Raw genomic sequence first — 14,753 nt, forward strand, 5'->3', positions numbered from 1 at the left:
GGCCTTCTCTGCATCAATTGAGATAATCATGTGGTTTTTGTCTTTGGTTCTGTTTATGTGGTGAATTACGTTTATAGACTTGCGTATGTTGAACCAGCCTTGCATCCCCGGGTTGAAGCCTACTTGATCATGATGGATGAGCCTGGTGTCTTATCAATTTCATCTTTTTGTCCACATGTACCCATCATTTATGTCCCACTTATAAGAGAGAAGATGTGGTATTTGACTTCCTGTTTCTAAGTTAGTTCATTTGGGATAATGGCCTCCAGCTCCATCCATGTTGCTGCAAAAGATATGATTTCACCTTTTTATGGCTGCATAGTGTTCTGTGGTATATATGTACCACGTTTTCTTTATCCAGTCCTCCACTGATAGACACTTAGGTTGATTCCATTCAGGTATCTTTTTTTATATAATGATTTCCTTTGGGTGGATATTCCCTAGTAGGTTTACTAGGTCAAATGGTATTTCTATTTTTAGTTCTTTGAGAAATCTCCATACTGTTTTCCATAGCACTTGTACTAATTTACATTCTCACCAACAGTGTGTAAGCATTCCTTTTTCTCACATCCACAGTGTTGTTTTTTGACTGTTTAATAAAAGCTGTTCTGATTGGTGTTAGTTGGTATCTCATTGTGATTTTAATTTGCATTTCTCTGATGATTAGTTATGTTGGACATTTTTTCATGTTTGGTGGCTGCTTGTATGTCTTTTGAGAAATATCTGTTCATGTCCTTTGCCTGCTTATTAATGGAGTTACTTGATTTTTTCTTGTTGGTTTGTTTAAGTTCCTTTTAGTCTCTGGATGTTAGTCTTTTGGGATGTGTAATTTCCAAATGTTTTCTCCCATTTTGCAGATTGCCTGTTTACTCTGCTGTTTGCTTTGCAGAGGTTTTTAAAGTTTAACAGTCTCCTTTGTCTATTTTTGTTTTTGTTACATCTGCTTTGAGGTCTTAGTCATAAATCCTTTGCCTAGACCAATGTCCAGAAGAATTTTTCCTAGGTTTTATTCTAGGATTTTTATAGTTTCAGGTCTTACATTTAAGTTTTTAATCTGTCTGGATTTAATTTTTGTATATGGGGAGAAATAGGGGTCTAGTTTTATTTTTCTGCATGTAGTGAATATTTAATGTTTATCGAATATGCAGGGGCATTTATTATCTGTTAACCCTTTGTCTTAAAGAATGCTTTAAAACACGCAGACATGCAAGAGCTCATACTAATCTTTTAAGACTTTCAACCTATAGTTTATTTAATGTACAGTTTAGCACATAATACTTTGTACTGGTATTTATCTCAATGAGACTGAACATGTTTTGAGGGCAGAGATCATGTCTTCAACTTGGTGTTCCCTCTTAGAATCACCTCCCATCATTATGAATACAGAATGATGATGTCTGGGGGATTTGGGTCCTGTCATGGCTACAGTAGCTAGTGGTATGATAATTTTCTATATTTGGGGAACATTTTCCTTTTTGACATTCAGCATGAGGCAGCTTAGAGAATTTTGCTCTTCTGTTAAAAGCTCTATGAATTTTCTCAATGTTAAGGATATTGATATTTGGGTCTCAAGTAAGCTTTAACTGATTACTTCCCCAGTTCTCGTGTGTTAGTCATTGTTTGCCATCCTTGTGTGCAGCTAGTTATTAAAGCAGCTAAACTTTTAAACTTTATTTGGTTTTAAATTTGACTGTCACTGCTATTCTAGTTAATGGTTCTTAAGTTTCCTGCAGCTGGTTTGTTTTGCTGTCTTATTATCTCGTATTTGATATGTTAGTCAACTTCTAGCCTTTGGGGGCATTTGTACTTTACCTGGGTTTAAGTCAGAAATATTGGCCGGGCGTGGTGGTTTACTCCTATAATCCCAGCACTTTGGGAGGCTGAGGCGGGTGGATCACGAGGTCAAGAGATCAAGACCATCCTGGTCAACATGGTGAAACCCCATCTCTACTAAAAATACAAAAATTAGTGGGGCATGGTGGCGCATGCCTGTAGTCCCAGCTACTTGGGAGGCTGAGGCAGGGGAATTGCTTGAACCCAGGAGGTGGAGGTTGCGGTGAGCCAAGATCGAGATTGTGCCATTGCACTCCAGCCTGGGTAACAAGAGCGAAACTCCCTCTCAAAAAAAAGAAAGTCAGAAATATCTCTGAGTATAAAGAGAGATGATTTTTCTCTTAATTTCTGGACTTACAGAGCATAATTCTTGATTTCTTCCAGCTTTTCATTCATAGGCATATATTTTAACAAGAAAAAAGTCTACTTTAAAAAAATTGCCTTTTAACTAAAATAGCTTATTTTAAAAAGTGAGTACTGTTCCATTCAGGAAAAGAAAGTTTATCTTCCTTTACGTTTTATAATTAATAGACTATTTTTTGGAGCAGTTTTAATTTTATATAAAAATTGAGCAGAAAGCACAGAGGTCCCATCTACCCCTCCCTTCCCACATCACAGTTTCTCCTATTAACATCTTGCAATAGTATAGTACCTTTGTGTCCTGTATCCACTATTACAGTATCATACAGAACAGTTTCACTGCTTTACACATCCCCCATGCCCTGCCTGTCCATTCTTCCCACTCTCCTGGCACCCTCAGCATCCTCCCATCCCTAACCCTAGGCAACTACTCATCTCTTTAGTCTCCATAGTTTTGCCATTTCCAGAATATCTTATATGTACTTGGAATCATATAGTATATATACCTTTTCAGATAGGCTTCTTTCACTTAGAAATAAACATTTAAGATTCCTCCATGTCTTTGTGGCTTGATGTAGCTCATTTCTTTTTATTGCTGAATAATGTTCCATGTATGGATATACCACAGTTTGTTCATCTGTTTACCTACTGAAAGAAATCATGTTTGCTTCCAAGTTTTGGCAGTTGGAATAAGGCTGCTATCAACGCTCACTTGCAGGTTTTTGAATGGACATACATTTTTAACCCATTTGGCTAAATAAGGAGCACAATTGGTAAGACTGTTTAGTTTTGTATGGAACTGCCAAGATGTCTTCCAAAGTGACTTCCATTTTGCATTCTTTCCAGGAATGAATGAGAGTTCCTACTGCTCCATAGCCCCAGAAGCATTTGATATTGTCAGTGTTTTGGATTTTAGCCATTCTGTTCACTGGTGTCTTGTTTTAATTTGCAGTTCTCTAATGATATATCATGTTGAGCATCTTTTCAGATCTTTTGCCTATTTTAAAGTTAGGTTGTTTGATTTCATAGTGCTTGCCCACCCCAGCTTTATTTAGGTATGATTGTTAAATAAAAATTGTATGACAAATAAAAGTTACATGCAGTGTGATGATTTGATAATGTGTATACATTGTGAAATGATTACCATAATCAAGATAATGTATTCATCAACTCACATAGTTAACCGCCTCTTTTGGTAGTGAGAACACTTAAGATCTACTCTCTCAGCAACTTTCAAGAATACAGTATATTATTAACTATAGTCATCATGCTATACATTAGAACTCCAGAATTTATTTATCTTATAACTGGAAGTTTGTATCTTTTGACCAGTATCTCTCCATTACTCCCAACCTCAATCCCCATTCTCCAGCCCCTAGTAACCATCATTCTACTTTTTGTTTCAATGAGTTTTACTTATTCATTCATTCATTCATCCATTCATTCATTTTTTGGAGACAGTCTTTGCTCTGTTGCCTAGGCAGGAGTGGAGTGGCACCATCTCGGCTTACTGCAACCTCTGTCTCCTGGGCTCAAGCAATTCTTATGCCTCAGCCTCCCAAGAAGCTGGGACTACAGGTGCCTGCTACCACACCTGACTAATTTTTGTATTTTTAGTAGAGACCGGGTTTTGCCATGTTGGCCAGGCTAGTCTTGAACTCCTGGCTTCAAGTGAACCACCCACCTTGGCCTTTTAAAGTGCTGGAATTACAGGCATGAGCCACATGCCCAGCCAGAGTTTGACTTTAGATTCTATGAAGACACTCTGTATTAGTGAGTGTTTAATTTTGTGCTGCTAAAACAGAATACTTCGTACTGGATAATTTATAAACAATAGAAGTTTATATGGCTCACAATTTTAGAGGTTGGAAAGTTCAAGATCAAGAGGCCACATCTGGTGAAGCCTGTTTTGCTGTGTCATAATGGGGCGTAGGGCATCATGGGCAGGGGTTGGATGAGAGGAGCATGTAAGAGCAAGAGAGGGCTGAACTCACTTTTATAACCCTCTCTCAGAAATGAATCGACTCCCATGATAACAGCACAAATACATTAATGAGGACAAAGCCCTCATGACCTAATCACTTCTTAAAGGTCTCCCCTCTACTCTTGTATTGGGGATTAAGTTTTCAACACATGAACTTGGGAGACATTTTCAAACCATACTAGTGAGATGATATAAGATTTGTATGTCTATGTCTGGCCTATTTTACCTTGCATAAATATCCTCCAAGTTCATCTGTGTTGTTACAAATGGTAGGATTTCCTCCTTTTTAAAGGCTAAATAAGATCCCATTGTATAGAAACGCAACATTTTCTTTATCCATTTATTGGAGATGAATACTTAGGTTATTTCCATGTCTTGGCTATTGCAAATAATGCTGCAGTGAACATGAGAGTGCAGATACCTGTTGAGATAGTGATTTTATTTCGTTTGGATATAAACCCACTTGTGGGACTGCTGGGTCATATGGCGGTTTTACTTTTACTTTTTTGAGAAATCTCCATATTATTTTCTGTAACGGTTGGGTGTTTTCTTGTTATTTTAAATAGTTCTTTGTGCATTTAGGATTCATCTCCTTTATCAGGTATGTTTTTTGTGATTATTTTCTTCCAGCCTGTGGCTTATCTTTTTATTCTCTTAACAGTGTCTTTTACAGGGCAGAGACACTTTTAATTTTAATGAAGTCTAACGTAACAATGTTTTCTTTCATAGATTGTGTTTTGGTATTGTATCTGCAAAGTCTTTACCAAATCCGAGGTCACCTAGATTTTCTCCTATGTTATCTTCTAGGTGCTTTAGTTTTATGTTTTAAAGTTAGGTCTGATCCATTTTGAGTTAATTTGTATGAAAGACCTGTGTCTCTCTATATATTTTTTACATGTGGATGTCCAATTGTTCCAGCACAGTTTTTTGAAAACTGTCTTTTCTCCAATGTATTGCCTTTTCTCTTTTGTCAAAGATGAGCTTACCATATTTGTATAGGCCTGTTTCTGAACTGTCTGTTCTTTTCCATTGATCTTATCTGTCTGTTTTTTCACCAATACCACTCTGTCTTAATTGCCGTAGCCTTAATAATAAGGTCTTAAGATTGAGTAATATTAGTCCTCTAAATTTGCTTTTCTTCTTCAGTATTGTGTTGTATATTGTATGTCTTTTGCCTTTCCAAATAATCTTAGAATCAGTTTGTTGATATCTACAAAATAACTTCCTGGGATTTTGACTGAAATTGCAGTGAATCTGTAGGTCAAGTTGGGAAGAATTGACACTTTAACAGTATTGAGTCTTCCTATCCATGAACGTGAAATAGCTCTCCATTTTTTAAGATCTTGTATTATTAGGGTTTTGTAGTTTTCTTCAAATAGATGTTGTAAATATTTATTTGTACCAAAATGTTTTATTTTTTGTGTGCGAATGTAAATGGTACTGAGCTTTTATTTCAGTTTCACTTGTTCATTGCTGCTCTATAAAAAAGCAGTTAGCCTTGTATCCTGCAACCTTGCTATTATCACTTATTCCAAAAAATTTTTTGGTGATTCTTTGGGATTTTCTACATTATCACGCCTTCTGAGAACAAAGACAGTTTTCTTTTTTTCTTTCCAATCAGTATACCTTCTTAATACCGTTTTCTTATTTTATTAGCTTGGACTTCCAGTAAAATGTTAAATAGGAGCAATGAGAGGGACATCCTTTCCTTTTCCATCAGTTTAGGGGGAAAGTGTCTAGTGTTTCATTAATATAATGTTAGCAGTGGGGTTTTTTTTGTTGATGTTCTTTATTGAGTTGAAGAAGTTTTCCTCTATTCCTGGTTTTCAGGTTTTTATCATCATAGTTGTAGATTTTTGTCAAATACTTTTTCTCATCTCTTAATATGATCAATTTTTCTGTTGTCGTAATGGATTAGATTAGTAGATGTCCTGATGTTGAAGAGGCTTTGTGTATCTGGTTATTTGTGAAAATAAATCTCTCATGGTTATGGTGGATGATTTTTTAATACATTATTGGATTTGATTTGCTAACACTTTATTAAGGATTTTTGCATCTGCATTCATAAGAATTGCTGGTTTGTAATTTTCCTTTCTTGAAATACTGTATTATTTTGGTATTAGGGTAATGCTAGCCTCATAGAATGAGTTGGGAAGTGTTCCTTCTGCTTCTGTTTTCTGGAAGAGATCACAGAAAGTTACATGATTTCTTGTAATTGTATAATTTCTTCCTTAAATGTTTGGTAAATTCATCAGTGACAAGGGTGATGGCCCCTCTTTTCTCTGATATTTGTGGCTTTTGTTTTTTCTTTTTATTTTTTTTTGTCTTGGTTTTCCTGGCTAGAGGTTTATCAATTTTACTGATCTTTTTAAAGAACCAGCTTTTGGTTTCATTGATTTTTCTCTATTGATTTTTGATTTGTGATTTCATTGATTTCTACTCTTATTTTTTCTGCTTACTGTAAATTTAATTTGCTCCTCTAGTTTTCTAAGGTGAAAGTTTGTGTTATTGATTTTAGATCTTTTCTAATATTTGCATTCAATGTGGTATTTTCCCATTTAAGCACTGTTTTTGCTGTACCCCACACATTTTGCCAGGTTATCTTTTTATTTTCATTTAATTCAAAATCTGTTATATTTTCTCTTGAGACTTCTTTGTCTTATCTGTTATTTGGAAATGTGTTTAATCTCCAAGTATTTTGGTTTTTTTCAGATATCTTTCTGTTACTGATTTCCAGTTTAATTCTATTTGGCCTAAAAATATACTTTGTATGATTTCTTTCTTTTTTTAAATTTAAGTTGTCTTTTATGGCTCAGAATGTGGTGTTTCTTGGTGATTATTCCATGTGAGCTTGAGAAGAACGTGTGTGTTGCTGTTGTTGGATGAAGTGTTATGTCCAGTTGATTAATGGTATTGTTAGTTCAGCTATGTCCTTAACCACTTTTCTGCCTAATGAATTTGTACATCTCCAAAAGAGAGTTCTTAAAGCCTCCAACCATAATAGTGGATAATCTTGGAGGAGAATAGATGGGTAATTCTGTGTTTAACTTTTTGAGGAACTGCCAGACTGTTTTCCATAGTTGCTATATTATTTTACATTCTCACCAGCAGTTTATGAGGGTTCTAATTTTTCTACATCCTCATCAATACTTATTTTCTGTTTTTCCTCCCTTTCTCCTTTTTTATTATAATCATCCTCATGGGTATGAAATGGTATCTCATTGTAGTTTTGATTTTCATTTCCCTAATAACTAATTATATTGAGCATTTTTTCATGTGCTTTTCGCCCATTTGTATATCTTTGGAGAAATGTCTATTCAAATCCTTTGTCCATTTTTAAATTGGGTTATTTATTAAACCCATGTCAGATATGTGATTTCCAAATATTTTCTCCCATTCTGTGGGTTGTGTTTTCACTTTCTTAATAGTGTCCGTTGATGCATGGACATTTTTAAGTTAAATTTATCTGTTGTTTCTTTGATTGCTTATGCTTTTGGTGTCATATCCAAAAACCATTGCATAATCTAAACTCATGCAAATTTCCACCTATTTCCTTCTAAGAGTTTTATTGTTTTAGTGTTTATATTTAAGTCTTTGAGCTGTTTTGAGTTGTTTTTGTATGTGTTATGAGGTTAGTGTTTAAATTTCATGCAAATTTTCGCCTATTTCCTTCTAAGAATTTTATCATTTTAGCTTTTATATTTAAGTCTTTGAGCCATTTTGAGTTAAATATTTTTGTATATGACATGAGGTTAGTATTTAAATTTATTCTTTTGCACTTGGATATCCACTTGTCCCCGCACCGTTTCTTTTTTTTTTCTTTTTTTTTTTTTTTGAGACGGAGTTTCACTCATGTTACCCCGGCTGGAGTGCAATGGCGCGATCTCGGCTCACCGCAACCTCCGCCTCCTGGGTTCAGGCAATTCTCCTGCCTCAGCCTCCTGAGTAGCTGGGATTACAGGCACGCACCACCATGCCCAGCTAATGTTTTGTATTTTTAGTAGAGACGGGGTTTCACCATGTTGACCAGGATGGTCTCGATCTCTTGACCTCGTGATCCACCCGCCTCGGCCTCCCAAAGTGCTGGGATTACAGGCTTGAGCCACCGCGCCTGGCCCCCCGCACCGTTTCTTAATCCACTGAATGCTCCTGGCACCCCTTTCAAAAGTCATTTGGCCACAAAGATACTGATTTTAAGTTATTTCAAAATGCTTAATCTAAAATATAAAGTAAAAATATTTATGGCAAATGAAATAAGTGTCTGCTGTTCTGAGTTTTGGGTTGTTTGTTGTTACAGCAAATGCTGCCTGATACAAAAACTTAGTTCTTATGCTATGTAACATGTTTCTTTTAGACAACTGTAGAATACTTCATCCGACAACAGCAAAACACACTCTCAAGCTCACATGGAACATTCACATAGCATAAGAAGTAAGTTTCTTAGAATATCTGCATCAGGTAGCTTTTGATATAGAAGAAATACATAAGTGATAAGAACAAGTAAGTGGTAAGTAGCAAGTTGAGTACTCATATTACCTAGTAGCATTTGCTCATTGGAGCTGGATTATACAATTTAGAATGGCTTCATGAAGTTCAGATCTGGACAGACTTCAAAGAATATTTAGCTGAGGCAAGATAAGTGATCTAGCCTAAAGCCATATGCCTGGTTAGTATCAAGGCTGTGATTATAAGCCAACTGCTGCCTCCATGTTCTTTCTGTGATGTGCCATGTAACTGTGAATGGAAGGTGGTGTCTGAAGTAGCCTCAAGAAGCAAGACGTCCAGGCTGATTTTGGCCCCAGATAAAGAAACAGGTGGTTTTTCAGTAAGTGGCTATGAAATTATGGATTGGAAAGAAGTCCTCTTACCTGACACTATCAGGGCAGGTATTTGGTTAACTAAAAACATAAATAAGTACTCTGAAGAAATGATGCATACAGACCTTAATATTTTCTTTTCTTTTTTTTTTTATTTTTAAAATATATATTTTTTGAAAATATTTTGAATGTAATTAAGATCCCTGATTGGAAGGGGGAAAAAAATCAGCACAATGAAATTTAGGAAGCGGAATGCAAGAGCAGCTGCTGCATCCGGCCCCTTCCACCCGTGGGGCGCAGCCGGGAGATGCTCATTTTATGATCCAAAGCGCAGGCTCCGGTCGACGCAGAATAATTTAATTACCAGCCTTCCGGTGGAAGGACCCTGTCCGAAGTCAGGGTCAGAAATAGGACAGCTCATCGTGCTTGGCTTTGTTGGTCTGGTAGTTAGACAAGGTCAAGGGCTTGTTTTCGTGAGGGAGACTCTGGAATACTCGCAAGTGGACAAATTCCTCGTCACCGACATGCACCTTGATGAAGTAGTTCGTCCCCGCAACCTCCTGGCTCCTGAAGGACACAGCCTTAAACACGGGGAACTTCTTGTTTGCTTTTCTTCAAGCTGGGACCTCACTTGGTCGGCGATGTTCTGGGTCTTGGCGGTGGCCGGCTGCGCGGCGGAGGGCGCCCCGCACATCATCGTGGCGGCGGCGGAGGGGCTCAGCGAGCAGACTGGGCCAATATTTTCTTTTCTTCTTTTTTTTTTTTTTTTTTTTTTGAGATGGACTTTCGCTCTTGTTGCCCAGGCTGGAGTGCAGTGGTGTGATCTTGGCTCACTGCAACCTCTGCCTTCCGATTTCCCAGCAATTCGGCTGCCTCAGCCTCCTGAGTAGCTGGGATTACATGCACCTTCCTCTACATCCGGCTCATTTTTGTGTTTTTAGTAGAGGTGGGGTTTCACCATGTTGGTGAGGCCGGTCTCGATCTCCTGACCTCGTTATCCGCCTGTCTCGGCCTCCCAAAGTGCTGGGATTACAGGCGTCAGCCACCGCACCCAGCCCTTAGTATTTTATTTTAAAACATATATGTGTATATTTATTCTCCATCGATGTAGTACCAAGCTCTTTTATCTGAAAATTAATCTGCTGATTATGTTTCCATATTTAGCATTCAGTTTTTGTTTCTTTCCATTGAATGAGGACCTGAAGGCATTTCCAAAGAATCTAGGTATAGATACCTTCTGGACTTGTATTATGCTCCTGCTCTCTGCTCTCCCAGGTTCATGGTTATTGCACCCATATCTAATTCAACAAGCATTTTCTTAGTAGTTTGCCTATATGAAATCTTTTCCAGAGCATCTATCTGCCTTAGTTCTCATTAAAAAAGTTATCTTTTTCCCACTCATATTCCATTGGTTCATACAATATTTAATAAAATTACTTAATCATGGTAATAAGTTCAAGTGGCCTTAACAAGTTTGGGAATCATCCCTTCTGATTCTCAGTGATCAAAGAGCATGATGGATAAAAGTCAAAGTCACAGGTGAAGTTGACAGTAACTTGCTAGCCATAAGCATATCAGCCTACTGGGGCATCAGAATGCTATTCAGGGGAAGCAGAGATCATAGCTAATCATCTGAGACCAATACCTGGAAATTGGTTAAGCAAGCTTCTGCACATCTTGTTCAGTGGAATACATCCATGTAAAATGTGAATGCAAATTTATATGGATTATAAAAGACATCCAAGTTGTACTGTTATATGGGAAAAAACAATTTACATAACAGCATGAATATTAAGATTTTGTGTGTGCATGCGACACATAGAAAAACATCTGGAAGGATGTGAATCACAATGTTAAGTAGAGACAAAAATTAATAGTACTTATCTCTACAGCATGAGAATTTGGTTGTCTTTTTTTTTTTTTTTAACTCTGATGGAGATTTTTAATATAGTTCTTTGTTGTTTGAAAGTTTTACATTAAACATTTGTTACTTTAAAATTAAGGGGAAACATTGTTTCTATTTTGAGAAGAACCTGATTGAATTGTGTTGTTTTGAAAAAGAAGTTCACTTTTAGAATTTTAGGCGATAGGAGAGAATGTTCTCAGTCAGGGGCCACGCTTCTTGGTACCTTTATAAAATGAACAAGCACCTTCGTAGTGTCCTGTATAAGCCAAGATGCTTTCTTCCTGCAGCAACATGGCCTTGTAAATGATGGGAATGGACTTTCTTATTCTTTCTTCCATTTCGTTTTTATATGTCACTGTGATATGATTGCCATATTTTTTCTTCTCTGGTTTTATTTTTTAGGAAGATTTCGATGTCGATCATTTTGTGTCTGACTGTAGGAAGCGGGTCCAGCTGGAAGAACTGAGAGATGATCTGGAGCTCTACTATAAACTTCTTAAAACAGCCATGGTCGAACTCATCAACAAGGATTATGCAGATTTTGTCAACCTTTCAACAAACTTGGTAAACTTTAAATCCACAGTCCCTACATTTACACATATACCATTTCTTTCTCAATCATACTTATTCTTAAAAGTGTTGTGTGTTTTTAGAAACCTTTTAGTTGATGTTCCCTGCAGAAATTTGAAGAGATCACTAATCTCCTCAATAAAATAACCAGACTTTATTTATATACAGTTTTGCTTTTTTACTCATTTAAAACTATTCTAAATTGAATATTTTTTGAATTTGATATTATTAGTAAAAAGCAAGTGCTAGTAATAGCATAGTGGTTGTTTTCGTTAGCTGCTGATTACAATGAAATGTCTCTGGTTTAGACCAATTTGCAAGAGCAAATATCAACTGTTCTTAAGGAGATACTTAATTTACTTTCAGATACATATGCTAGCCAGAGCTAGATTGAAAGAACGTTGGCCAATATTGATCTTTAGGAGGCTTGGTTTTATAAAATGTAAGGATAGTTTGTCATGAGCATATCAGTTGTTTATATAAACGTAGGTTAGAAGTACTTATGTTTTAATACTCTCAAAGTTTACCTTTTGGTCATCCTGTTCCTATTTTATTTTACTTTTTAAACTCTGTCCAAAGAAGTACAGAAAGTAGCCATTTCCATGGAAATTTTAAGAAGCATTAAAATTAGTGAGTCATATTTGCATTTGGGAAATGTACATCTGAGATAAATGTTGCAGTAGGATTAGAAACCTAGAAAATTATATTTCCATTCTGTTTCATTTAGATTTTTCTCAAGGGTTATAATGGTTAGGACAGATATAGTCCTTCAGACTTCACATCAGCTGGTCAAGTATTGTAAATTACAGACAGATAGCTTTTTACCTCCAGTTAACATTTCTCAAATTCATTAAAATATTTTATTCAGAAGCAAATTGTGCCTAAGGAGGCTTTTATTTATTATGACTTCTCTTATTTTTATAGTTTTCTTTTACATTAAAGGTTTTTTTCACATTCTATCAACAATGTTTATTATAAACTAACATTTGTTATTACTTAGCAATATATGGTTGTTCATTTTATTGTACAGAAAGAATAATGTTAAGTCTAGCAGTGCTTTGATCATTAAATAGATACTTAGCTAGTACTCCTGATTGTGAAGTATGTGTGTCAGCATGATTTCTGCCTTTAGGTTGGCATGGACAAAGCCCTCAACCAACTTTCTGTGCCTTTGGGACAATTACGAGAAGAGGTTCTGGTAAGTTTCCCAAATAACAGTAAACAGTTTACCATAAGGCGGGATTTGCTTGTTTGGCCCTCCAAAAAAGAATTATTTTAATCTGTTAGGTTGTTATTTTTGTGTTTTGAATGTTTAGTAATTATCATACCCTCAGAAAAGTTGTAAATCATTCTCGTTTTTTTTTTTTTTTGCATGTGATACTATAACCAAAAAATTTATGTTTGATTTGAAGATGACAGATTCTTAGAGTAGATAGCTTTAAAATGGAGGAGGAGGAGAAGGCTATTTGAAAACTCAACTTGTTACTGTCAGCTCACTCATAAGTAGGTAGTCACCAATTTAGGAGTAGCTTCTATTTTTAAAATGTGCAGTTTTACAAATATTTCCCTAAATAATATTTTATATATTGTTAGGTCCCTAGACTAGTCCGCAGAAGCGCTTTAAACCCTAATATAACTGAAGGATAACGTAAAATTAATGTAATAACTAATAGACATTGTATTTTATTTTAATGTTTCTATGAGATAATGTCTGCTGTGAGTTGGGACTCACCATGTCTAACCCATTGGAGACAGGGACTCCGTCTGGATGAACAGTAGAGGGGGGTGTTTTGGCATCATTTTCAACAGAAAAGTGTGCTACCCTGCACTGTCCCTGCTGGTCCACCCTGCAGTTGATGTCAGGTGCCCTGACTTCCATGCTCTCTTAGCATTGATGAGCTGTCATAAACTTGGTTCATTGCATCATTATTACCTGTATATATCACCACTATATCATGGACAGTCTCAGGCACATAGTAGGCTCACAGTAGGTGACATAAGTAAACATTCAATGTATGTGTAATGCTGAAAAAAATGCAGAATAATAGAAATGTCAGTGTTTAGAAGTCCATAGGAATACAGGCAAGGAATAATTCTTAAAAAAGAAGTCTTGGCCGGGCATGGTGGCTCATGCCCTCTTCCCACAACTGTCTCTAGAACCACCTTTTTCCTGATTGGTTTACCTATAGACCTGTTCTTCCTTTTTGATCTCTAACTCATGAAGCTAGTCTATGAGATTCTGCAATTATTGAGAAATGAGACTATTTCTATCTTGTTCACCATAGCGCCTTCATTGGTATCCACAATAGCTGACATTTAATAGGTATTTCATAACATTTGTGGAATGAATGAATTCACTTTTCTATAGAATTTTTGTTTCTCCAGTTTATTCTAGTTTTTCCTTTACCTTCATTTTGGCCCTGATTTCTAATTAATTCATTAGCTTCTGGACATGTTTCTCCACTTAAGAAGTCGCCCTTTTCCTTGCCTCCGGTTCTTGACTTCTTGATTCTGAATTTTCCCAAAACAACTTTTTCGTGATATATTAGTACTTTTAAAATGTGTAGAATCTAGTCTAAAGATCTTGTCACGACCCTCTTGAATTAACCCCTCCTGTTTTATTTCTACGTTTGTCCATGTTGAAGCCTGCAGTACCCCAGAGGTATTCCTCACTGGTCCTGAAATACGTCATAACTGTTCTGTCTTTCTACCTTGTCTTCTGATAATCTTCACTCTGTGCTTGTCAGCATCCACAAATTTTTAGAATCTACCTCAAGTCTCATCTCCTCCACCAGACACCCTTATACTTTGACTCAGGTTTCTTTACCCTAATCACCTGTGTTGCTCATTGTATGTAGATTGATTTTCTTTTCGAAGCCAACCCTGCATGACCTTAGCTTTATATGTCATTTTTCCCCTAAATCATGAGACACAAACAGAAATTGTGTCTAATATTTTGTAATTTGTCAATATCTGCATAATACTGGCCTGTAGGTATTAAGTCCTGTGGAATTTAATTAAATGTGTAAATTCAATAATGTTAGAAAACAATCTCTGCAGTACTTTTTTTTTTTTTTTTTTAAAGAGCCTTAGATCATCTGTCAGTGAAGGAATTCGGGCAGTTGATGAACGAATGTCTAAACAAGAGGACATTAGGAAAAAAAAGGTATACTCAAATATTTATAATATTAAAGCATTGACTCACTGTAGCAGCTTGTAGTAACAAGCACTTTTAGGCATATGTTCTGATTTACTCTTCTTGGTACTTTTGCAGAGAGGAGCA

At 36.2% G+C, this 14,753-nt stretch overlaps 1 protein-coding gene and 1 pseudogene across 2 annotated transcripts in view; one reads left to right on the forward strand and one right to left on the reverse strand.

The window, feature by feature from the left end:
- The window catches only part of COG2 (component of oligomeric golgi complex 2), a 57,764-nt gene that overhangs the window by 10,014 nt on the left and 32,997 nt on the right, over window positions 1–14,753 (forward strand). For both annotated transcript variants that reach the window (XM_017526504.2, XM_017526505.2), the window contains exons 2-4: window positions 11,303–11,464; window positions 12,603–12,668; window positions 14,556–14,636. In XM_017526504.2, the coding sequence (XP_017381993.1) occupies window positions 11,303–11,464; window positions 12,603–12,668; window positions 14,556–14,636 (309 nt within the window). The remainder of the gene's footprint in view (window positions 1–11,302; window positions 11,465–12,602; window positions 12,669–14,555; window positions 14,637–14,753) is intronic.
- Window positions 9,152–9,739, reverse strand: LOC108302784 (annotated as a pseudogene).

Source organism: Cebus imitator, unplaced genomic scaffold (genome assembly GCF_001604975.1).
Source record: "Cebus imitator isolate Cc_AM_T3 unplaced genomic scaffold, Cebus_imitator-1.0 Scaffold42, whole genome shotgun sequence".
Lineage (NCBI taxonomy): Eukaryota > Metazoa > Chordata > Mammalia > Primates > Cebidae > Cebus > Cebus imitator.